Source organism: Solanum stenotomum, chromosome 1, assembly GCF_019186545.1.
Source record: "Solanum stenotomum isolate F172 chromosome 1, ASM1918654v1, whole genome shotgun sequence".
In the NCBI taxonomy this organism is placed as follows: Eukaryota; Viridiplantae; Streptophyta; class Magnoliopsida; order Solanales; family Solanaceae; genus Solanum; species Solanum stenotomum.
This window is the reverse complement of record NC_064282.1, coordinates 12,160,420-12,185,423: the sequence shown is the minus strand read 5'-3', so window position 1 is coordinate 12,185,423 and position 25,004 is coordinate 12,160,420. Positions and strand designations below refer to the sequence as shown.

Here is a 25,004-nt window from a genome sequence, read left to right as displayed (position 1 = left end):
GAAACAGAATAAAGAAAAAAAAATGGACACACATGCAATAAGACTCTAGTTTTCTATATATATATATACATGTTGAGACTTAACTTGCTTTGAAGTAAGCAAGGGAAAAAAAATAAAGAACCAGCTATATTCTAAATAATAGTTATGGCTAGTTTTAGCAAGGGTGGAAGTTTTAACACCTATAGTGACTACTCTGATCATGTTTGTCGCCCTGTGATCGTTGAACATAGTGTCGGGGGCTACATGGTGAGAGCTCAAAGAGTTGTTGAAGTTCGTCGTAGTTATGATATAAATGGTCTTGTAGATGGGTACAATATGCATGAAGAATGGGACGATGATAGTCCTAGGAAGGTCAATGACTTCTTCCATAAAGTTCATGATGAAGCTAGTCGACCAACTCATTCCACTCTTTTGAGCCCTCCAAAGTTGATCACTAAGAGGCCTAGTTGGAGAAGTGAAGATCATGACTCTCCCAAGTATAGAGAGCATCGCGATTTTAGTGGCAGCCCTCTTCGTAATAAATTTGAAGGGTTTCACCTTCAAGATAATCGAGGATCAAGTCCGTTTAAGTACAAGAATGATGGTTATGCCCACTCCATGGATTCTCCCAAGGCTGGCCATGTCAAGGACTATGGGGTCAACAACACATGGGATTCTCCACCAAGATCAAGGTTAACTCATGAGGATTGGGATAGCAGGAGAGATCATGATGATTATGGCAAGCCAAAATTCAATGGAGGTTACAAGACAACTAGTCCTCCACTTAGCCAGGCCACAAATGATATAGGCACTGCCATGAAGATCCTTGGGGTAGGTAATAAACCTTTGACTTCTCCAACTTATGCACCAAAATCACATTTTCCAGCATCTTACTCAACTCCACATATAAAAGAAAGTTACCCTGAACCAACAAAAGGAATGATGCCTCTGCTTTACCCTGTGCCTCAGAGGAAAGAAAGCTATCCTGAGGCACCACATGGCACAAAGCCTCTATTTTCTCCTATTCATACACAGCAACCATATTCACCAACTTCAAGCCCGATACCTCAAAGGAAAGAAAACTACCCTGAAACAAATCCTGAACCAAAGCCTTTGTTTTCCCCTGGTTATACACAACAATCACATTCACCAACTTCAAACCCGACACCTCAGAGGCCTGAGGCATCACATGGCACAAAGCCGCTGTTTTCCTCTGTTCATACACAACAACCATACTCACCAACTTCAAACTCGATACCTCAAAGGAAAGAAAACTACCCTGAAACAACTCATGGACCAAGGCCTCTGTTTTCCCCTGGTTATACACAACAATCACATTCACCAACACCCCAGAGGAAAGAAAGCCATCCTGAGGCAGCACACGGCACAAAGCCTCTGTTTACCCCTATTCATACACAGCAACCATATTCACCAACTGCAAACCCGATACCTCAAAGGAAAGAGAACTACCCTGAAACAACTCATGGACCAAGGCCTTTGTTTTCCCCTGGCTACACACAACAATCACATTCACCAACTTCAAACCCGATACCTCAAAGGAAGGAAAGCTACTCTGAAACAACACACGGCACAAAGCCTCTGTTTACCCCTGTTCATACACAGCAACCATATTCACCAACTTCAAACCCGATACCTCAAAGGAAAGAAAGCTACCCTGAAACAGCACACGGTGCAAAGCCTTTGTTTTCCTCTGGTTATACACCACAATCACACTCACCAACTTCAAACCCTACACCTCAAAGGAAAGAAAGCTACCCAGAAACAACACACGATACAAACCCTATGTTTTCCCCTGTTTCTACACAAAAATCAACTGCAAATTCGACCTCTCAAAACAACGAAAGTCAGCCAAAGAAGAAAAAAGGTTGGACATCTCTGTTTTCCTCTAATGCTAAGCAACAACCACACCCTCCAACATCACACTCAACACCTGATATGAAACAAAGCTACCCTGATCATGAAACTCAAGGTTTCCACCCTTCATTTTCCCCTTCTCCACAAAAGGAACGCTACAGTCCACAAATGAAAGACCATTACCCTGACCAAATCCAGCGCAATGAGTCCTTTCCATCTCCATATGAAAATACACAGGAACCGCGCTATGGTGCAATCGCCCCACCAGAAGAAACCCTTGATAGCAGTGAGGCCAGGAGAAAGTATGCTAACTTAAAACCAGTGTCACCAGCTCAGATGAAGTACTCAGGAACAATTGATAGCAAGGAAGCTGTGAAAAAGTACAATGGAGCATTTGTTCCATAGAGAGAAGTGCCAAGATGTTCAGAAATTTCACATTTAGCTTGCCTTATGAAGGATGGTTTCTGCTGCAATGATAATCAAACATATCATATCTATCTTTTCTTTCTTCTTTGTGAGTGTGGTGTTGTTTTCTTGAGTGTTTTGTGTTTGAATAAAAGCACTGAAATATGTTGTTGCTAATGTGATAATACAGTTTGCTTATGTACTTGTGATTGCATATGAATGAGAAAAGAGTTATGTTTATCATGTCAATTTCTTCATGGTTTAGACTTTAGGATATTGAGTTATTTCTTTTTTCACTTAGCTTTGTGAAGTGATTGACGTTAGATAATTTTCTCAATCACTGCTAGCAACCATTTACAACATCACCACCAATTAGGCAATTACCATTACCGCAACAATCATCAATCACTATTAAAAATCGCCACCACCAATCCTCACTATATATCGCTAATCATTGTCATCATTCACCTTACTATTAGTTATCACTATCATTGTTAACCATTACGGTCAACCACCATTATCACTAGCTACTACTGTCAACCACCATTACCACTAACTACTGCCCACAACCACCATTAACCAACACCACCACTACTAACTATTATCATCATCAATAATCATGTAACTTTTTAAAGATATTTTTGTTGATATAATATGAATTTAATTCATTTGTTTATTTATTAATTTTTAATTAAAAACAAATTTTATATTCTTAGAATTTAGTAATTATTTACTATTGAGATCTTAATAGCATCTGAATTTGGATATTTATTTTTTATTTATCATCCCGTATTTATATTAGTGCCCGATCCAATTCGCACTGCTTAGAACCCAGGAAGCACTCCTGCTATGGATTTTCTACTTGGAGAAGGATTAATTTCCTTTTAATTTATGCAAGTTCTCATACTTAGTTTCATAAATGAGGAAATTGTCCTTTTCTTTGAAATCTGAAATCTCTGTTTGTGCAATTAATAGGATTATAATTTCTTTCTAGATGGTCAATTTTGAGGAATAGCAACTTCACTATTTAAAGAAGGGAAAAAGGATAAATATACCCCGAACTATTGTAAATGGTATGTAAATACCCTCCGTCATACTTTTGGGACATTGGTGCCCCTGCCGTCCAAAAACTAGAGCATATATACCTTTTATACTAACGGACATACACGTGTCACAATCTTATTCATCGATCCGACATTTATCGACGGATAAGATTGCGCCATGTGTCCCTATTTAGTCTTCCGTTAGAGTGAAGGGCATATATGCTCTAGTTTTTAGACGGCAGGAGCACCAATATCCCAAAAGTATGACGGAGGGTATTTGCATACCATTTCGGAAATATATTTGTCATTTTTCCCTTAAAAGAAAGAAACCTACAAGCAACTTCTTCAAGGTCGAAGAAGACTTATAAGACATCTTAAGACTGGAATTTCTTTATTGTAAGACATTTAAAAGCCTAATTTTTGACTTTTTTGTATCGTATTTTACAGGTACACATTCGTTCACAAACAAAACAAGGTTATTCATGAATAGAAATTCATAATGTCTCTGTTTGCTTTTTGACATCAAAACTGAATTTACACGAAACACGTTTATAAAGGAAATGAAAAAAAAAAATTAAGGTTAAGAATCTGTGGCAATGAAAATTTTGGCAGCTGAAAATATAGCATAAAGTTACGCATGGGTCACACTTAACCCATCGGGTTAACTATTTTAATCCGTTTTAACCGAGTCAAATCAACATACTGATCATAATTCGATCCTTTTAATCTTTGGCAGTTCACAGAAAAATAGATTGATTTGTATGTGTTGATAACTAGGTTTGTATGTATCAGATATCAATAAATTGAGCGAACAAATATAGTGTATGACCCAAATTGTATGTGTTGATAAATAGGTTTGTAAGTGTCAGATATAAATAAATTGAGCCAACAAATATAGTGTATGAGCCAAATTGTATGTGTTGATAACTAGGTTGAGCGAACAGTGTATTCAACAAATACAACTTCAAAATAGTAATTAGATAAATAACTACAAATGATATTACACTTCAAACTATAGTCGTTTGCAAAATTTTCTCTCCTAAATACTTCTATTATTTTAAAATAGGGGGTGTTTTCTACCTTTTGATTTTGTTTCAAAATAAATGGTGTTTTACATTATCAAAAAAATATTGATATGTTCTTCCAATCTTATCCTTCATTAAATAAAGGAAGTTTCAGAAAAATTTTAAGATGGTAGAGGCACAATCATAATTGTGTGAGGTTCCATTCAATTTTTGACACTTGGATAAGTGGATTCATTTGCACACTTTTACTTTTCACTCACCAACCCCACCACTTCCCTCCCATCCCACCCCTCCTCTATTTTTATTTTCTTCTTTTTCATTTTTTTTAGTTCTTCAAAAAATGGAAATGTGAAAAAAAAAATTGTTAACCAAAAGAAAAGTTTAAATATAAATTGATTACCAAACTTTCACAGGAGTCTCTTTCACCATATAAATTGATTATCAAACTATCCCTATTCTTTTGTATATAACCGAAGAAAAGTTAAAATATAAAGGTAACAAATCAAATATTAGAGCACACAATTATATACCAAGAAAATAAACGAGGCTGACGCCGTAAAGTGGAAATTAATTCATTTAATTTGACTATTTTTTCACTAAGTTTCTAAAAATATGTAAAAATAGCTGAATATTAACGAAAATATTAGAATTAAAAATGATTGATTTAGCTGAATTTAAATAACTTTTAGGTATACATACTTAAAACCACTTTTTTAGTGCTTAAGCTGAATTTTAAAATTAAAATAAAAGTATTGTAGCTGAAAATAAGTTATTGATGCATTTGATAATAAAAAAATGTCGACTAACAACTTATCTATCATACTAACTAAAATTTCTTTGATATTTTTAATATTAAAAATAAATTTATTATCCAACATTTTTATATCAAAGTGACTCAAATCACAAATGATAGTATTAAACTAAGTGAAAACTAAAATTAGTTTTTATTTATTTAAATAGTATGGAATAATTAATAATCCGACTAAGAAAAATATTTTAACTTTTCTTCAGTTATCCAAAAAAAAAGGTTTTTATTATTTTCCACATTTTCATTTTTTGAAGAATTAAAAAAAATGAAAAAGAAGAAAATAAAAATAGAGGAGTGGTGGGCAGATGGGAGGGAAGTGGTGCGGGTGGTGAGTGAAAAGTAAAAGTGTGCATATAGGCTCATTTATACAAGTGTCAAAATTTGAATAGAACCTCACACAACTATTGTTATTGTGCCTCTACCATCTTAAAATTTTTCAAAATTTCACATAACTAGAAACTATATTAAAGAGATACATCTTTTCTTCAAAATATTTATTAAAAATAAATTAGTAAATATACATACCTAAATTTAAAACATCACTTATTTGAAAATTAAAAAAAAAAAGTAATAGTATAAGAAATTAACTGATTCTTTCTGTAGCACAATCAATCCGCGGCCACGACTCATGTTCGTGTCACTGTCTTTACTAAAACCCAATTCTAGAACAAAAACATTTTTTAGCGACAATAAATATACACATTAACAAAGAGTGTTAAAGTATTTGTCAGTATTAGTTGACTGTCATTGAATCTAATGTCGCTAAAGGCTTTAAGAGTATATACAAAAAAAAATGCTAATTGCCACTAAAAACACATATTTAATAGTAATTATATTTAATAGCAATTAAGTTATTATCATTAATTACGAAAGATATTTTTTATGCGGTGCAATGGGAGAAAAATCTGAGTGCTACATTTAAGTTGATATCGTTGACACTATTAATCACGCAGGCTACGTGGCTTTACGATGTTCACTAGTTAATTTGTGGAATCTTCTATGCAGGAAAAAATGTTTATTTTTAAAAGACTATATAAAGCTATAAAAATCTCAATATTAAACATCACTAATATTCATCCCTCCAATACTATGGTTTGTTTCTAGCTAACTTGTCCAATTTAACTGCCATGTCTGATCAAATTGCCATGTCAATTGATCCAAATGTAGATCCTTATGGAAGTTTGGGCATTATTCGTAACACTGACGGCTCTATCACACGACCACAAACTACTCGTTCATTTTTCATCACTATTCCTGATAAAGATTCCTCCGTCTTCATGAAAGATCTTGTTATTAACCTCGCTAAAGATATGTGGGCTCGTATTGTCATCCCTCGTGAAGTACTAAACTCGGAAACTAAACTCCCTCTTGTAGTATATTTTCATGGTGGAGGATTCGTAATGGCAGCTACGGTAGACACACCAATCTTACAAAAGTTTTACGCAACACTCGCAGTTGAAATTCCAGCTATAATTGTATCGGTCGATTATCGATACGCTCCCGAAAATCGACTTCCGGCAGCATACGATGATTGTGTGGAATCATTGTATTGGATCAAAAATACCCCTAACGAGCTGTTGAAAAAACACGCTGATTTGTCCAAATGCTTTCTATTGGGCACTAGTGCTGGTGGCAACATAGCCTATCACGTAGGACTACGTGTCGCTAAAGTTAGTGAATGCCTTAAGCCTTTGGAAATCAAAGGGTTGATTTTACATCATGCTTTTTTTGGTGGGAATGAAAGGACAAAATCAGAATTAAGATTAGCTCGCGATAAGATATTGCCCCTTAATGTGTGCGACATTATGTGGGAGCTTGGGTTGCCTATAGGTAGCGATCGCGATCATCCGTATTGTAATCCGATGGTGGAGATTCGATCAAATGAAAACTTATTTGATCAATTGAAAATACAAGGTTGGAAGATTCTAGTGATTGACTGCTATGGTGATCCTTTGATTGATCGACAAATTGAGGTTTCGAAGATGTTGAAAGAAAAAGGAGTGCAAGTTGTGGATAGTTTTAGTGAAGGAGGGTTTCATGGCTGTGAGTTTTTTGATGACATGAAGTTAAAGGACATGGCACTTGTTGTGAAGGAGTTTGTAAGAGCTTAATTGAAGCACTTGTGGCAAGTGATCTTTGAATGAAATATTTGTAATGATTATGAGTACAATTAGAGCTTTAATTGGAGAAAAAGAAAAAGAATTATTTAGATTTTGAGTTTTAGAGCTCCGAATAAGTTGATAAGTATTGTTGATCTTTTAATAAAAGTAATAAATATTGATTAATTAGCATTAAAAAATTCAAGTTAAGAGCACAAACATAATATTTTAATATTGTGATTGTTTAGATTAACTCTTTTTTATATCAAAGAGAGATTATAAAATTATTTAAAATATAAAATAAGAAATATAACAATTAAAATACATAATTTCATAAAGAGAATGTAAATAAAAAATATGATAAAAGTAGGTCAAAAAGATGAATTGAGGAATATTTTAGTCAAATAGATAAACAAGAGGTATATTTAGACTCAGATAGTTTAAGGATATTTTTTTCCCTTTTCCATAAATAAAATAGTCTTGAGAAAATATGTATATGTATATTTTAATTATTGTCAATACCTTGGGGAGACCTAAATTAATTGTCACATAATGCCGCTTGATGTGTAATTGGAAAACTTTAGTTGACGATATTTGTGGACCATTATAATATATATATATATATATATATATATATATATATAAAGTTTTCCAACTACACATCAAGCTGCATTATGTGGCAATTAATTTAGGTCTCCCAAAGGTATGGACAATAATTAAAAGGTGTTCACAATCATTATCGATTAGAATGCAAGTTCTTCATTCAATTAATAATTTGGTGTGCATTAAGTTGCTTTGTGCAAATTACTAATTAATATTAAATGCTAACTTTAGACAAATTTCAAATGATCCCCTAGTGCACATAAATTAAACTTTAGATAGATATGCTAAAAATCAAGTATATGTTGATGTAAAATCATTTTAATTTGGTAATTCTTTTTTTCCTTTTTACATTTCTTGATGATGGTTCAATGTAAATACAGATATTTCAAAACAAAACAAAAAAATATAGAGAGAAGGAAATGTCAAGGCAGTGATTCTTGGAAATAGAATAAAAGTAGAAAAAAATTGAAATCAAAAGGTCGATTTCTCTATTAGTAATTTTACACTGAGAATATGTTTGGTACGAAGAAAAATATTTGCCATGAAAACAATTTTCTTAGAAATATAAAAAAAGACTTATTTTATGATGTTTGATAAATATATAGAAAAATATTATCACGAGAACATTTATATATGAGGTAGGTACAATGCATTCTATTATTGGGTCAATTGTATATATTTCTTCTGTACACACATATAGTTGTCTAGAAAGGAAAGGATCTGAAAATAGTAATTTTGAATTGTCATTTTCTTTGACATATCATAACTCATAAACTTTCTGGTCGAAATTAGGAAACTGTCCTTTTCTTTTAAAGTTGAAATCTCCATTAACCGTGCAATAGGATAAGAATTTGGAGTTATTTTCTTTATTTCTATAATGGTCAATGTTAAATTATATTTAAAATCGTAAAATGATTTTTGAATATTTTTTTAAAAGGAAAAATAAGAGAAAATGTAAAAAAAAATAAAACACAAAATGGTTTAAGTAGTCTGTATAAAACTATACAATAAAAACCTCTAGGTAAACATCTCCCCTACTGTTCCCCATATTGTTCAATTTAATTATTGGCATGTCTAATCAAATTGCTTCAATTGATCCAAATGTCGATCCTTATGGATACTTGGGCATCATTCCCAACACTGATGGCTCTATCACACGTTCCCAAATTCCACCTCGTCCATTTTCCACCACTATTCCTGATCATGATTCCTCCGTCTTTATACAAGATCTCGTCATTAACCCCGTTAAAGACACATGGGCTCGTATTATCATTCCTCGTGAAGTACTAAACTCGGAAAATAAACTCCCTCTTGTAGTATATTTTCATGGTGGAGGATTTGTAATGGCAATTACTATAGACACACCAATTTTACAAAAATTTTGTGCAACACTTGCGGTTGAAATTCCAGCGATACTTGTATCGGTTGATTATCGATACACCCCCGAAAATCGACTCCCAGCAGCGTATGATGATTGTGTGGAATCGTTGTATTGGATCAAAAATACCCCTAACGAGTTGTTGAAAAAATATGCTGATTTTTCAAAGTGTTTTCTATTGGGCACTAGTTCTGGTGGCAACATAGCGTACCACGTAGGACTACGTGTAGCTGGAGTTAGTGAATACCTTAAGCCTTTAGAAATCAAAGGGTTGATTTTATATCATAGTCTTTTTGGTGGAAATGAAAGGACAAAATCGGAATTAAGATTAGCTCGCGATAAGATGTTGCCCCTTAATGTGAGTGATATTATGTGGGAGCTAGGGTTACCTATTGGTAGCAATCGCGATCATCCGTATTGTAATTCAATGGTGGAGATTCGATCAAATGAAAATTTGTTTGATCAAGTGAAAATACAAGGTTGGAAGATTCTGATAATTGACTGCGATGGTGATCCTTTGATCGATCGACAAATTGAGTTTTCAAAGATGTTGAAGGCAAAAGGTGTGCAAGTTGTGGATTGTTTTAGTGAAGGAGGGTTTCATGGTTGTGAGTATTTTGATGGCATGAAGTTGAAGGAATTGACCCTTGTTGTAAAGGAGTTTATGAGAGGTAATTAAAGCACTTGTGGCAAGTGATCTTTAATTTGATGAAATATTTGTAACTATTATGAAAATAGGAGTCCACTCTCAGAGTTATACTCTCAGAAAAAAGAAGCATTGTTTAGATTTCACCTCTACAGTTTCAAATAAGTTGTGAAGTATCGTCATTAGGGGCAAATATACATCAAAATTGTACGACTTAGAGCAGATATATCCCTTGTTAAAAAAGTGAAGCAAATATATCCATGTCGTTGTACTTGTACATAAATTTCCAGCACCTCATGGTAATATAATCAATGAATTATCTTAGTTACCAAAAAACAGCATTCAAAAGCAAGAATATAATGAAAATCAGAGGAAGATACAAAGTCTTATGCTTTTCTCAAACTTTATAGACCAGAGAAAAGTATTTTTGTTAAACTGATTGATCAAAAGTTCTTTACATGGTGTAAATACATTCAAATTGTTGTATATCTAACAACAGGTTTAAAAATATTAGCAACCAAAACTTGAAATCAACAATGTAAGCTACAGCTAAAAATATCTCTTTTCTCAGCACCAATTATCCCCGCACGAGCATTTACCATTTACAAAATGATGAAAACCTGAAGCGTCTCTTACGTGTATATCTCTCTTGGTGACAACAGAAACATATTTGAAGAATGTATGGCAGTCACCACAGAGAAGCACATTCTTCATAACGCGAACAGGTTTTCCAGGTCTCGTCATAAGAAGCCCAAAGGTTACAGATAGTTTTGCACTATGGTAGAACAAGAAGTCTTTCTTTTGATGCTCCTCCACTTCATGGAGCACAAGACTTGTATCAGGTACATATCCAGCTTTCAGACACTCCAAAATAAGTATTTGTAAGCCACTGTATATGTCTTTTGACTGTGAATGCAATTTATCTCTAGCAAAGAAGGAGTGAACCTTGTCGCCGAATATGATCCAACTGCGTCCTGGTATTTTTCGGATACCCTTCTCCCTCATTTCTGCCCTAACAAGTTCCGAACACTGCCATCTTCCAGATGCTGAGTAAAGATTTGACTTTAGTATAAAAGTAGAAGGATCTTGTGGGACAATGGAAAGTATATTCTTCATGGCCCTTTTTCCAATGATAGCATTCACATGTAACCTACAACCATCAAGCAAAGCATGCCAAACAGAAGCCTTTGGTTCAAATGGCATTGCACTAATTATCTTTTCTGCTTCTTCGAGCAGACCCCAATAGCCTAAGACACCTACAAAACCTGCATAATGCTCTGAGGTGGGGTTTACATTATATGAGGATTGCATAGAGGAAAAGAACTTTTGGCAACAATCAACTAAATTTGTGGAAGTGTGTCTATAAGCTGATATCACAAGGACACAAGTGATAGAATCTGGGTCTACTCCTAACCTCTCCATCTTCGCCCATGTATCCAATGCCCCATCCCCCTGCCTATGAAGGACATAGCAAGTCAATAAACCATTCCATGATACTAAATCATGTGTAGGCATAGCCTCAAAGGTCTTAACTGCACTTTGCATTTCACCACACTTAGAGTACATGCTGATCATGGCATTCCCAACACCTGTATCAGACATTAAACCATGTTTCCAGGCATAGCAATGGATTTGTTCCCCTAACTTCAGAATCCCTAATGTTCCACAAACACCAAGAATAGTGGCCAATCCAACTTCATCAACAACTAGCGATTTTTCTGAATGTCTTACCAAGAACAGAGAAATAGCTTCTTCTGGTTGTCCATTTCTAGCATATGCACATATCATTGATGTCAATGCAATTGAATTATCATGGTCAAGTGGCAGATCATGAAATATCTTTTCAGCATCATCCATTCTCCCACACCGCGTGCACATATCAACCAATGACGTCTCAATATGATCATTTAATTTTAAACCACACTTGAGGATAAACGCATGAATCTGTTCGCTTATCTTCCTCTCCATCATTGAACCACAAGCATTAAGAACACTGGTCAATGCAAAATCAGTCAACTCCATTCCTCCCTCCAACATTCTACAAAACAACGCCAGTGCCTTAAACCCTTCTTGATTTTGACTAAATCCAGCCAAAAGAGCATTATAAGAAACAGAATTTCTCTCAGGCATGCTGTTAAAAATCTCCATCGCCAAATCAACGTGTCCAAATTCCATATAAGCTACAATCATTTCAGTCCAACTAAAGACATCCTTCACAGGCATCCTCTCAAACACATCCACTACATTCTTCAAGGTTCCACACTTAGTGTAAAATCCTATAAGTGCATTATTCACACTCAAATTACCATGTAATCCATTTTTAAGAGCATACCTGTGAAGCTCTTGGCCTTCTCTTACTGCCAAACAGCGAGAAGATGCAGCCAAAAGCGTCGAAAGAGTAAAATGATCAGCTATCAAGCATTCATTTCTCCGCAACTCACGATACATTTCAAATGCTCTATCATACATGGACTGTTCAACCATACAAGCAATCACAGTGTTCCACGAAACAATGTCCCTTTGCGGCATAGCATTAAACAAGAGAACAACAAACTCCAACAAACCACACTTACTATACAACCCCATAAGTGCATTGACAACATAAATATAACTCGAATAACCCAATCTTATAACAAGACCATGTACTTGACAACCCAACTCAAGATTCAATGAACGAATACAAGCAGTCAAAATAGCAACATATGTAAATTCATTTGGTTCAATACCTAAATCTCTCATTTCAAGAAACAGCTCAAAGGCTTCTCTTTCACGATTCGACTTGGCAAAAGCTGATATAATTGCAGTGTATGACACAACATCAGGGCTCGTAAGCGAATCAAAAACTCTCTCAGCAAGATTCAAGCAACCCAATTTGATATAAGCTGCAATTAAAGCATTTTTCAAATAAACATCCTCTTCTTCAAACTTGACAAGTGAAGAATGAATTATCTTGGTGAGCACAACATCACCACACCTAACAGAAATCCGAAGCAAATTGGCATAATCAATACAATTAGTGTCAGAATCTACTGACACATTAGAGTCCTTAAATTGCTGAGGGGTCAAAAGGGGTTGCACAAGATGAGATTTTGAAGGGTTCTGAAGGAACAAAGAGGGTTTATGCTTACATTTGGTTTTTTTGGTAGTTGTTAGGCTTGAAGTGCAGGTGAAAAGTGAATGAAGGTTAAAGGGTCGAGGAGGGAGAAGGGATAAAGGGATAGCGTTGTTGGGGCTGTAAAAAACGGCAGCCATGAAAGAAGAAAGGCGCCAAGCATAGTCAAGTGTTTATTCCTCTCTGCTTTCTCGGGGGTTTATGGCTATCCAGAAATTGGGTGTCCATTTTTCCAGAAGGGTTTATCTATAGTTTACTCAAAATCTTCAAGTTTTCAGCCCTGTGGACTTAACTGCCAGATAATTTTGTGAAGGGGTCATGGAAGTCTTGGAATTTCTACTTTGCCCCCTAAAAGTTGAGTATTTGAACTTATGACCCTTATATATTTATGCACATTTGGATTGTCTGTTTCAACTTGCATAGGTACGGGTGTCGGATCAATAGTCGAGTCAAGGTGGGTGGTAGCAGTGGATTCAAGAAGTCCTAAACAAGTTGAACTCGAATATATAAATGCTCACTTATCATATTCTTCTTTTATAAAGTAAATTTCAGAAATATGATTTTGAAGTTGTATTTCAAAAACATGATTTACAAATAATAATCAAAAACGCATTTCAAAGTGCTTCTCAAATGTGATCCAAGTTAACATTGTCTTTTGGCTTCTCAAATGTGATCTAAGTTAACATTGTTTTGTAGATCATCAGTTAACTCAATTAAACAAGAACACATAAATAACTAATACATTTGGTATGTTTTTTTGTTATCTCACAAAAGTGAAATTTTCCAGCCAAAATTTCTGAGAAAATGATTTCTATGACGAAAATAACGTTACCTATATGTGTTATATTTTACCTATCTCATGCGCAAACAGGCATGGATAATAGAATCAATCTCCCCATTTCATGCTGTGAGAACTGAATAATAGGAGTGACCCTTTTTCAACCATCAATGAACATGCAGAATTTTACAAAATGTCAATGAGTAGGATAAAGGAGATGCAATTACACCAGTCAAATATAAATGAAAAATTTTCTACCAACTGGAGAAGTCGAACATACCATCACAAAGAATTAACTCTGGTAGTACTAATATACATGTAACTGGGGAGCTTCTCGCCACCACAACAAATAGAGAAGTCAAAAACCAGAAGGACCCTTCTATATTTTGGAAAATGAAAAGGAAAACAATGCTTCGCTCTGGAGTATGGGCATACTATAAACCCTTCTCAGGAAGGTCCATTAATAACAAAATGCTTCAAAGTGTTGCCATGGCCAGCCCCCCACTTTCATGTTATTTCCAGAATAGGCCATAGAAACACTCATCTGAAGCTCTCGCTCTGCAGCTACCCAAAACAATGTTGCTTCTCATCTTTTCTTTGACAAATACTTTTTGGCATCACCTGCAGTATGCTTCTTCCGCCTTCCACCAGCTGAAGCAGGCTCTACTAAAGGGCCTGACCAATTCTGGACAGGTTCTTTTGAATATGTGAATGAGGTCGAACTGAATGGCACATCAGGAGGGACAAGGGATGGATCAATGTGATGTGAAGCACCCAAGGGAACACCAAGTCCTCCGTCCTGGTGTGGTGGGGGGAACTTCTCACTCTTGCTCTTTGCATTTGCATGAGTGATTAGGCGCCGCCTCTGCAAAGTATACAGATAGGAACCAGTTGAAAAAATCAAACAGAGCAACTGATAAAACTAATGCAGTAGTCATAATGTAAATAGAGAGCATAACGTTGTGTGAAGGACTATACACCACTGAAACTTGGCCCCAAAAATTATACTCGGATGAAAATAAAAAAGCCTATACGGCATATGCCATTGAAAAAGTGTCAAACCTGAAACTTGCTAAAGTACAAAGCAGAAAAGGAACCAAGACTTCTAACAAGTCTCCAAGGAAGCATAACAGAGAGAACTTATGTGACTGCTCTTGATCTACTTTAGACTAGCTACTCATATCTCCCACCTTTTACATTCTAATTTCTGTTTAATTGACAGTTGATGAAAAACTTTGTTGAAACTTGAACTTTCTTGGTGACACTAAAGAACAAGACGAGTAATGATGAAATAATGTGTGGCATAGTAAATCAAAAAAATAAAAATAAGAAGCTTCAACTATAACAGAACCATAACAAAGAAGGAGACATGTCACAAAGGCATACGTCAATATTAGCTTGATTTTCTGCATTGGCATCTGGAGCAGGGCCAGCACGGGTCCGTTCACGATGGCGTACTCTCTTAGCACCATCTCCCGGAGCTTTATTAGCGGCTCTTAGCCTGCATGATGAGATGGAATGAACAGCTTGTCACCATTTCACAAGCATCAGATGGAACCCCAAAGTGAATATTTTATATTGTTATTTCTAATTAGGAATGGAAAAAATGAAAATACAAAATATCAATGGCATCTATAGTTACATTGTTGAATAACTGTAAAACCAATGAGAGAAGAATGAGATTTTCAAAAGATCAATTGCATTCAAACATAGCAAACTAACAATGTAAAGCATTGACAAGTTGACAAGCAAGTCCAGTACTCTACAAATATCTTTTTTCACAAGACACGAATATCTGACTTTATATTTCTAAACTGCAAATGACATATTGTTGCCAGAGAAAGTAAAGAGCACACAAGCCCTCCATACTTACTTAAATTACTAGGATCAGTAACACTATTCTCTCTTCTAGTTTGCTAACACAGATGGCATTTCCCCTAATTTTAAAGTTGCACTCACCTTCCCCCATTGGAAACTGTTACATAATTAGTTATTTTTATTTGAGCAAGAAGGAGAATGAGGACACTGATTATCTTTTCTTTACCCTCCTGATTGCTTCACACTGTAGTGACTATATATATGTTTTACATGAATGTATGACCAAGACTGTTAAAGAACTCTTACAATACTGGACTGTAAAGAAGACGTTAGGGATTTGGATTGCAATCGTTGCCTGTATTTTGTGGATCTTTGTAGAGAGAGAGATATCAAAGGTGTTTTGAAGGAAAAGCTGAGATTACGCATTATTAAAATACAAGTGCTAGTATCTAGTAGCCATGTGATTTCATCTCAAAAAAGTACAAGAACTGGATATCTTAACAGGTTGTCTAATTTAACTATAGGCACAGTTAAGAACTACGTCTCTATACCTCTTTTGCACATTACTATCATTATCTTAGTGATGGTTTTGCTATTTAACTAGGCTATAACTTATCAAAAATGGAGTATTATAACTTGTTGAAATAGATGATTCCAAATCTTCTATGACATTTTATGTTGCAATACATGCATGAATACAAATCATCTATTGCATTTTATGTTACATTAAAATATAACACATAATCATGAAATTTGTCACCAGTAATCCAAGTCATTCATAACTCATTTTTCTGTAGGTAATTAATCTCCTTGGATCATATTATGGTGAATCTTATCTCTCTTTTTTCAATTGTTTCATGAGTTTCATCTTTTTGATTGGTAATTAACCCCAAAGTTTCTCTTTCCGTCCCCCCATATTTGGATGTTAGTTCATGGACACTTGAGCATAACTTAAATGACATAAAACAGAACTTGAGTGGAATGATAGATACAGAGGGGCAAACACCCAGCGGAAGCTTTTCCCTTACTATCCTATGGTGCCTCAACAACTTGAAATCCTTGTACTTGAGTTCTCTATTCTTCTATTTGTTTCTTCTTCTTTTTTCAAAGTTGAGCAGAGATAAGGGGAAAGGAATTTCTTGTAACAAAACAACCTCATGAAGGACCCAATGTTTTTTTTTTTTGTTGAGAATGACCCAATGTTATGTGCATATTAATGTAAAATGTAGTCTAAAAGAGGACGCAAGACCAGCATAAAGACCCGAGAACACTTGTAGATTCTACATTAAATAAAAACAATAGCTAAAATTTTAGTACTAAATTTGCATACTCAAATTCTAAATCATGATAGGTTCCGCAGTAAAGTCATTATAATATTTCACTTCTAAATATTTTCTTTTCGAGAACTCAAAATTGTTGAATATCAAATTCTTGCATTTCTAACGTGTTGCTTGATCGAGATACTGCAAACTCAACTTTTGAGTTTCTGGAAGAAGGTTTTGTTTATTAAAGAAAATGTTTATTTGAGAAGTTCTGCAAGTAAGTATTTCTTCTTTTTTTATAAAGGTTTTCAAACTCAGTTTTTCAAATATTTCAAAAACACAGGTCTGAAGACTAGTTTGAGTTTTGAAGATTTGAAGAACTGAGGTACACAATCTTCAAAAAGGGAAGTCCTGTATATTTTTGGCTAAACATAAAGAGTTACAAAAACTCAAAGCTGCGTTCAAACAACTAATTATTGCAAATTTGAAACAAACGCCACCAGATTCTTTCAAGAATTATCATTAATCAACTAAACATGCTGCTACCGGTTTGTTCAAGGTGAACTGTTGGTCAGAAGAAGTAAATAGGAAATCAAACATGATAGAAGGAATAAAAAACAGTAAAAAGTGAGGAATCAACCAGATGCCTGGTTCACACTACACAATAGTAAAAAGTGCTGACCGTCTAGCTTCATCATCCCGCCGTTTGGCATCCATTTCTTTGGTCGGAGGATACTTTGGAAGACTAGAGGGATCACAAGCATATGGCTCTGTATTGAAAAACTGCAGAACTTGAACTTTATTAACCATAGAAGAATGCAACAGCATAAGAATACAAGTGAAACACGTTACTTAAAATGATATGTTCAGGTTAAGAAAAGACACGGTATATCACAATAGCACATACTATACAAGAACACCAGAAAAAAGAATGAGGCAGTGCTGCACCGAGAAAGCATGACAGTCGGAAAAGTAGTTAAATAGCTCATAACTATTATTTCTGTTCTTCCTTCAAGCTAAACTATTTTATTTATTTTTTTGATGACAAGGGAAACCCGCAGCCACTACCCTTTGGGTGCGCACAGGGTAAAACCCCCGCTCCTATGCAATAGCTCGCAAACCACATAGGAGAGGTAACTCGCACTAGGCAAGCCCGGTGCGATGAGCTCGACCCAAAAGGCAAGCCCCTTGCTTTCGCTGGCAAGGGGATTCGAACTTGAGACCTCCAACATGGAAGTCCCAAGCCCAAACCACTGGGCCACCCCGAAGGGTCTTCAAGGAAACTGAAATAACAAATATTTTTTGCTTTATCCGTGAACATTAAGGATTATCAAACACAGTTCAATTGTACTCCTTCATCCAAATTTGTTTGGCTCTTTTTGCATATTAAGGGTTGATTTGATCAATTTGAAGCTAAGAGCCCATTTGGATCAATTAAATGGAAAGAACTGATGTTCAGTTGAAAGAGCGAGAGAAAAGAAGAAGATGTAGAGCACGGAATGTAGTTTCACTAGCATTAATGTGGGTGGTGTGGAGAGCAAAATAGGGGAGCTTTTGAAGGGGTAGAGTCAAGTTTTTCTCAGTTAAGAAGTAGCCTCCGATCTTTTATTTTCTTTTGGTGCACCCACACAGTTCCCAATTGTATAGAAGATTGGATAAAGTTTGTAGAGAATCATTTTTTTTTTGTAGATTCTTTACTTTTTGGTATATAACCTTTATATACAGCCAAGTTTTGGGCCATCTTTATGTATGAAATTACATTTATTTGATCAAAAAAAAAATCTATTTTTCGGAAAAGGGTCAAATTTTCCACTATACAGCTTGAATTGAGCAAGTTGATTTATGTTAGATGTTTGGGTCTAATATTACCCATCTTATTAAAACTAGGTTCCATTTTTGCCCTTGAACCCTAACGAAGCTCCAACCCTGATGGCAATTTTAAACCTCAACTAAGTTCCAGCCTGAGGTTTAAAGAAGCTTGGCATTTTTTACTAACTATTCCAAAACACCTCAAAGCTCTAAAACAAACTAGTGTGTATTTTGATACAAGTGCTTTTAGCATCAAAAGCTTGGCCAGACAGGCTACAGACTTGATGACAACAATTATCTCTTAACACTAAATCTAGATATTCAGAAACTAAATGAGCAGTAGTATAAATTATAATCTACCTCATATCTCAAGGTTAGAATACATTGTAAAATGTCAGTGGTTCACTAAGCTATGGATCTTTGCAGGCAAAGAGTGAAAACATTTTTGGATAAAGGGAGTATTGATGATTGTTCTTTTCTTTCAATAGTCAATAGTCTGCATAAGCGAAGTGGTAATTACTCACTGCAGACATTTATTCCCGTAATTTACTTTCACCAGCGAACCTGAACTCAAAAACAAGTGACAAAAATAAGCCAACAGCAGTTTAATCACCTAAAAAGCTCCAAACGACTGATCACTTGCTAAAAGTTTTCACCAGAGAATAACTTAAAACATCACAAGTAGCAAATAAATCTGCCAAGGGATGTACTAAAACTACCGAACGACTACAGAACTGAGAGTAGTCTTATTACCAAACCAAAATTATATGGCAAGAATTTTGTAATAACAAATGTGAGGCTATGCACCCAAGGGTGTGGCCTAGTGGTCAGTGAAGTGGTTGAGAACCCTGAGGTCTCAGGTTCAAAACTCAGCCGAGACAAAAAACACAAGGTGATTCTTCCCATTTGTCCTAGCCTTGGTGGATAGAGTTACCTAGTACTTGTTGCTGGTTGGAGGTGGCAGGTATCTCGTGGAATTAGTCAAGGTGCGCAAAAGCTAGCCCCGACACCACGGTCATCAAAAAAAAAGTGAGGCTATTGGCAATTTCTCATTTACACCAATAACTTCAAGCTACAGAGCTTCCTAACATAAAAAACACAGTGATAGAACCCAAACCCATCTAACCTAGTTTATATCTCACAGAAAGCATAACTTTGGTACAGCCATACCAGGTAAAACTTGTGGAAATTTCTTCTACCACTAGAGAAATCATAGCAAGTACCTCTATTTTAGTATCTATCACGTGATTAGGCTCTTAAACTTACTAATCTCTGCCAGCAAAAGGAGTTAATGACCCCAAGATATTATAATTTTTAAAAAAAACTAAAAAATTTTGTCTTCAAAAGATAGTTGGCAGTGAAAGGAGAATAAGACTACTAATTAGAATAAGACAATTTGGAAACAGAAACTACTCACTTCACTTCGTAGTGCATCAGTTGCCGTCTTGCGTTCTGCGGGATCAATTGCAAGTAATGTATCAATCAGGGGAAGTGAAGACTGAGGAAAATCTTTAAAAGTCTCCCTAATGCATCGTCTGTAGGGTTCTCGAGGCTTGAAAAGTGTTGCATTCGGCAACTTGGACTTCTTCCAGTACTCTTCTGATGGCGAGCCACACAGTTTATATATCTTATGCAATTGTTCTACCTTAGTGACAGAAAAAACTATCGTTAATAACTCATGCAGGAAAATAAAAACAGTCCTGTGTATTAACACATTCCATACAAGCTTAAAGTCAATTAGTATACTTATCACAGAAATTCTATAGTTTGTGGCCTTGAAGTATCAAAATAAATGCTAATTAAACGATCTACCAGATATAGTATTCCTGATTCCAAAAAAATACAAGAGACAGTCTAAAGCTACCGACAAGAAACAGAATCAATTTAAAGTTTAACACATACTGTCCACGGTTTTCTTTCAATTTTAGAGACGTAGTATGCAAATATCACCCTTATAAATGTTGTTAGGTTGTTATCCAATAAGAGCTAGTAAAAACCATTGTTCCTCACAGAATTGATTACTTTTATTCAACTTCCAAAATTGGCAATACTGGTAGAAATGAAATGCACTCAGCCTAATCATTCTTGGGTCGGAACTCGGATACTCTTATCATTGAGACCATCATTCCAAAGATAGTAACCAATTATAGAGAGTTGGTTTTTGAAACTGACAATTATTGAGAGTTCACTTTCCCTGAGCAAATAGATTATCCTAGTCGACTCTGCTGAATTTCGCATGTTGATACAATGGGCTTTGTAAATAGCAATAAGTCGCTAAGGTTCTATTACAAGAAACCCTTGCAAACTACAGCAATTTATAACATATTACTACAGAAAATCTATAACAAACTACGGGGATTACCTCAGTCCGACCAGGCATAATAGGTTTTCCAGCCAATAACTCAGCTAAGATGCAACCTGCACTCCATAAATCAATACCTACACCATAATCAGTAGCACCTAGAAGCAGCTCTGGTGGTCTATACCAGAGAGTAACCACTCGACTAGTCATTTGATGCTTATGACGAGGATCGAAAATAGTAGCCAGTCCAAAATCAGCAATTCTGAGAATGCCAGAATTGTCAAGAAGAAGATTTGACCCCTTAATATCGCGATGAAGCACATGACGATTGTGACAATGCTCAAGGCCAGACAATAGCTGATGCATGTAGCATTTAACCTGCAATAAAAGAACAATAATCAGCAAACTCTAATTCTACAACTGAGATGGATATTATCTAACTCACATCCCTCATTCTTCAAAACAGAACTACTACCACTCAGCATCCTAACCTGTGCTTCCGTAAACTTGATATCTGGACTTGCAGCAAGTCCAGCTAAATCATGATCCATGTACTCAAAGACCAGGTATAAACTACATGACATTCGTGAGGTAACCAAGCCTTCCAATTTGATGACATTGGGATGATCTAGTTGTCGCAAAATGATAATTTCTCTCGCCATGAATCTCACACTCTCAGGTTCTAGATTGTCAAAACGCACTTTCTTTAGAGCAACAATTTTACCAGTAACAGTATCTCTCGCTTTGTAGACATTACTGTATGTCCCTTGGCCAATCTATTAAGAAAAACAGAGGCAGATTGTTAACCATCAAAAGCAGAAGTCTAATTCAGGACTCAGGAGAACTTGAAATGTTTCAAGGAAAACAAAAAGAAATCTTAAAAGCTACCTTATCAATTTTCTCAAAAGTGTCAGCGCGTCGTGGGAGCCAACCATCAATTGCTTCCCCAACATGAGCAGAGAGCCAGGAAGGCCATCCAGCAGCGACCTGTTCCCCATGTTTATGCTTAGGTGGATTACTTAATCTTGGATCAGGCTTCGACCTTCTCTTTTCTTTCCTAGATTTTCCGTCATGCTCCACCTTGTCATCCTTCTTAGTTTCGTCACCTTCATCGGCTTCCACAACTTCAGTATCAACAGTTACATTTTCAGCCCCCTTGACCTCTAAAGTTTCAGTGGATTCAACACTAATGTTCTGACTCTTCTTCTCATAATGCACACCTTCCCGTTTCTCCTCCCTGCCGTTGTGTACTAAGCCTGATGAAACTTCCCGACCCAAAACACACCCCATCTTTCAGGTCTACACTTCATAACTCAACATTCTCATCGATTAACCAACCAATTTCCACAAATCAGCTCAGAATCTACAACACCTACAATAGCAATATGATAGTCCATAATTAAATTGGCCAAGCAAGAAAAAAGAGTAAATCATTAAATAGGCTAGAGAAAAGGAAAAAAAACAGTAAATCATTAAATTGGCAATAGTTAAGTTCCCTACTTAGCATCAAATCTTAAGGACCCATGACAGAGCCCCCCAACCTTGCCCGTCCCATAAACAAGAAGAATCCAAAGAAACAATTACTCCAACACTGGGCAAAGTTTGGTATTTTTTTGATAGGTCAATTAGACAGAATTACCACAGATTCAAACACAGTCAACAAACAATCTTAAAAAAAAAAAACAGAACGTAACACCTTCTTCTCAGAAACTAACACGCATCAACCATCAATAAAAACTCCAAAACAAAACAGAAACAACCTTTTTACTTGCTCGCACTTGTCACCCAGTTTCAGATTCACAGTCAAACCCAAATCAATCTTTTCATCTGACCCAAAATAAAACCCACCAAGACCCACACTGTAGCAACAAAAATACACCTAGAAAACGATAAAAACCCTAATACCCAAATTAACAAAACTACAACACACGTCCACAAACATGAAAATGACAGTCTTTATGCTAGTAAAAGTCCAAGAAAAGCAACAAAAAAAGGGGTAAGTGGAAATTACTTGCTGGGTTGATCGAATCTGAGCCAAAAAGAGGAAAGAAGAGAGAGAGAGAGAGAGTTTATGTGGTGTCTGTAGTCTTCAACGTTTCTTTGCTGTAAGACAAGAAAAGAGTATAATCATAAAAGAATGAATCGGACAACCAATCTCTCAGTATATACAAATATATATAAATATAGATATAGATATAGAGAGATACAAAGGGGGTGGGTGGGGTGATTCATTTACGTGGGGGGTGATTTGCTCTTCTGCAAGTCAAAACACTCGACTGTGGGGACAGGGGAGAGAAGAAGAGGAGAGTTTTGGAATCATGGGCGAGACTTTCTCCAACAAAATACAATTATTTAGTATAAAAAAGTGGTCTTATATCATAATTAGATGAAATCATAGTCCCATTTGTCCAAAAGCATAATTTAGCTTTTGAAAAAAATATTAGAAATTTTAACAATAGTACAAAAAAAAATTAATAATTTATTACTCCATTTGTCTCTAATTACTTATCCACTTTTGAATTGACACACTTATTAAGAAAACAATGATTAACACAGTGAATTTACCACTTTACCCCTATTAATTATAAAGTTGATGAATTAAAAATTTAATTTCAAGAAGTTCTACCTTTTTCAAACTAATTAATTGAGGGTATAATAGGTAAAAACAATTTGTCCATTCTTGATTTGTCAAAATGGACAAGTAATTAGGGACTACTATAAAAGGAAAAGTTGACAAGTAATTAGAGACAGAGGGAGTAGTTGATTATTAGAACTTGATGAATTGAAGAGAAAGACATCTAGCCCTTAGAGAAAATGGAATGGCGATTTGCGATAAGATTCTTTTCACACAAAAATGTAAAATAATATGTAGAGGTGTTTTAAGACATAATGAGACAATGTACAATAACATAGTGGATGTAAACTCACAAGTGTGGTTACGAGGACTTCACATTTATTTTGGGAGCTAAAGAGGTTATTTTTGGTAGACAATGACTCAAGAAAAAACATAATTAAAACCCGTTCACAAAATAAATGAAAATGAAGAAGGTATGACATAATAGTAAAAGTAGCATGACACAACATTCTAGAAAAAAAAATACTTCTAGTATTTACAATAAAACAATACTACGATCGAAGTGCAAGAACACATAATAGTATAAATTAAAGAATAAGAAATTATAAGAATGATTTTATGACTACTGGTGTGGAAGAATAAGTGAAACAGCGTTCAATTACCTACTAGTCTTTTATCATAATTTGTGTCCTTCATAACCTCATATTTAATATCATGTTTTCGATAAGCTAAAGTTACATCACGTCGTGTCTAATCATTTTCTCCATGCTTCTTCCACTTATTGTACCACTCTAGTAGTCAACCTCTCACACTTCCTCACTAAGGTATTCATGCATCTCCTATTACATGTCCGAACTATCTCAACCTCATTTTTCATATATTATCCTCTACAAAAGTCACTCCAACCTTAACCTGAAATAATTGCATAAAAGTAGATTTTTGTTTATCTACTAGCAATCTTGTAAGCTCATCTACAAGTTCAATATACATTATTATATGAAATAATTGCATAAAAATACAATTCTTAACATAACAGTGTAATCAAGTTTTTAAATTTTCAACAGTCTTAAAAAAACTCATATAATAATATACACTCGTTATATAACTTCAAACAAAACATAAATTTGTTTTATAACAATATTTGAAAATTTTGATATACAATATTGTATAAAACTATAAGAGGTATATATAGGCTCCTATACACTATTATGCAAACTAATTTCATTTTCTTTAAGCCCTTTTTAAAAAATTTAACTCATAACTAATTCAATTTTTTCTTCACATCAATTGTAGTTTACATTATAAACCCCTCCAAATGTTTAGATTAAATTGACAACACCGTCTTCTGGTAACTAAAACACAAAAAAGTTATATTTAAAATTTAACTCAAATCTAATTCAAATCAATCCAAAATTACTTACGTCTAAATTTCAAATTCCTCTAGAAAAAACTCTTGATGGCAATAACTCAATGGACCAACAGTGAAA

At 35.1% G+C, this 25,004-nt stretch overlaps 5 protein-coding genes across 8 annotated transcripts; 3 read left to right on the top strand and 2 right to left on the bottom strand.

The window, feature by feature from the left end:
* The first annotated feature begins 73 nt into the window (after positions 1-73).
* Positions 74-2,502, top strand: LOC125853309 (uncharacterized). Its single transcript, XM_049532983.1, has 2 exons — positions 74-1,231; positions 1,448-2,502. Exons 1-2 carry the CDS (start codon positions 145-147, stop codon positions 2,257-2,259), a joined length of 1,899 nt encoding a protein of 632 aa, XP_049388940.1. The 5' UTR covers positions 74-144; the 3' UTR covers positions 2,260-2,502.
* A 3,692-nt stretch (positions 2,503-6,194) lies between these two features.
* LOC125853762 (carboxylesterase 1-like) lies at positions 6,195-7,429 on the top strand. The gene has a single exon (XM_049533502.1). The coding sequence runs from the start codon at positions 6,263-6,265 to the stop codon at positions 7,244-7,246; it is 984 nt and encodes a 327-aa protein (XP_049389459.1). The 5' UTR covers positions 6,195-6,262; the 3' UTR covers positions 7,247-7,429.
* Positions 7,430-8,866: 1,437 nt separating this feature from the next.
* LOC125853761 (carboxylesterase 1-like) lies at positions 8,867-10,130 on the top strand. Its single transcript, XM_049533501.1, has one exon. It carries the CDS (start codon positions 8,908-8,910, stop codon positions 9,892-9,894), a length of 987 nt encoding a protein of 328 aa, XP_049389458.1. The 5' UTR covers positions 8,867-8,907; the 3' UTR covers positions 9,895-10,130.
* Positions 10,131-10,276: 146 nt separating this feature from the next.
* On the bottom strand, positions 10,277-13,251 carry LOC125853758 (pentatricopeptide repeat-containing protein At5g03800). Of its 2 annotated transcripts, XM_049533497.1 has the most exons (2): positions 12,836-13,009; positions 10,277-12,743 (listed from the first exon to the last, which is right to left on the bottom strand). In XM_049533497.1, the coding sequence occupies exons 1-2, from the start codon at positions 12,861-12,863 to the stop codon at positions 10,429-10,431; spliced, it is 2,343 nt and encodes a 780-aa protein (XP_049389454.1). In that variant the 5' UTR covers positions 12,864-13,009; the 3' UTR covers positions 10,277-10,428. The 2 variants fall into 2 exon arrangements, with proteins under 2 accessions (XP_049389454.1, XP_049389453.1); XM_049533496.1 differs by having other exon boundaries at positions 10,277-13,251.
* Positions 13,252-13,990: 739 nt separating this feature from the next.
* LOC125853759 (probable serine/threonine-protein kinase At1g54610) lies at positions 13,991-23,163 on the bottom strand. 3 transcript variants are annotated; one of them, XM_049533498.1, is made up of 8 exons: positions 22,954-23,163; positions 21,831-22,314; positions 21,434-21,718; positions 21,003-21,320; positions 20,058-20,285; positions 17,514-17,614; positions 15,138-15,252; positions 13,991-14,616 (listed from the first exon to the last, which is right to left on the bottom strand). In XM_049533498.1, exons 2-8 carry the CDS (start codon positions 22,230-22,232, stop codon positions 14,338-14,340), a joined length of 1,728 nt encoding a protein of 575 aa, XP_049389455.1. In that variant the 5' UTR covers positions 22,233-22,314; positions 22,954-23,163; the 3' UTR covers positions 13,991-14,337. The 3 variants fall into 3 exon arrangements, with proteins under 3 accessions (XP_049389455.1, XP_049389456.1, XP_049389457.1); XM_049533499.1 differs by lacking the exon at positions 22,954-23,163 and adding an exon at positions 22,703-22,891; XM_049533500.1 differs by lacking the exon at positions 22,954-23,163 and adding an exon at positions 22,443-22,460.
* Between the last annotated feature and the right edge of the window lie 1,841 nt (positions 23,164-25,004).

What these genes read in the sequence shown, in the direction of transcription:
- LOC125853309 (XM_049532983.1), top strand. Translation starts at nt 145, where the DNA reads ATGGCTAGTTTTAGCAAGGGTGGAAGTTTTAACACCTATAGTGACTAC. An exon ending in ATACTCACCAACTTCAAACT is followed by an intron (nt 1,232 to 1,447) that starts CGATACCTCAAA and finishes GGAAAGAGAACT; the next exon opens with ACCCTGAAACAACTCATGGA.
- LOC125853762 (XM_049533502.1), top strand. Translation starts at nt 6,263, where the DNA reads ATGTCTGATCAAATTGCCATGTCAATTGATCCAAATGTAGATCCTTAT.
- LOC125853761 (XM_049533501.1), top strand. Translation starts at nt 8,908, where the DNA reads ATGTCTAATCAAATTGCTTCAATTGATCCAAATGTCGATCCTTATGGA.
- LOC125853758 (XM_049533496.1), bottom strand. Translation starts at nt 13,113, where the DNA reads ATGGCTGCCGTTTTTTACAGCCCCAACAACGCTATCCCTTTATCCCTT.
- LOC125853759 (XM_049533498.1), bottom strand. Translation starts at nt 22,232, where the DNA reads ATGGGGTGTGTTTTGGGTCGGGAAGTTTCATCAGGCTTAGTACACAAC. An exon ending in CTTTTGAGAAAATTGATAAG is followed by an intron (nt 21,719 to 21,830) that starts GTAGCTTTTAAG and finishes TTTTCTTAATAG; the next exon opens with ATTGGCCAAGGGACATACAG. An exon ending in TCAAGTTTACGGAAGCACAG is followed by an intron (nt 21,321 to 21,433) that starts GTTAGGATGCTG and finishes CTTTTATTGCAG; the next exon opens with GTTAAATGCTACATGCATCA.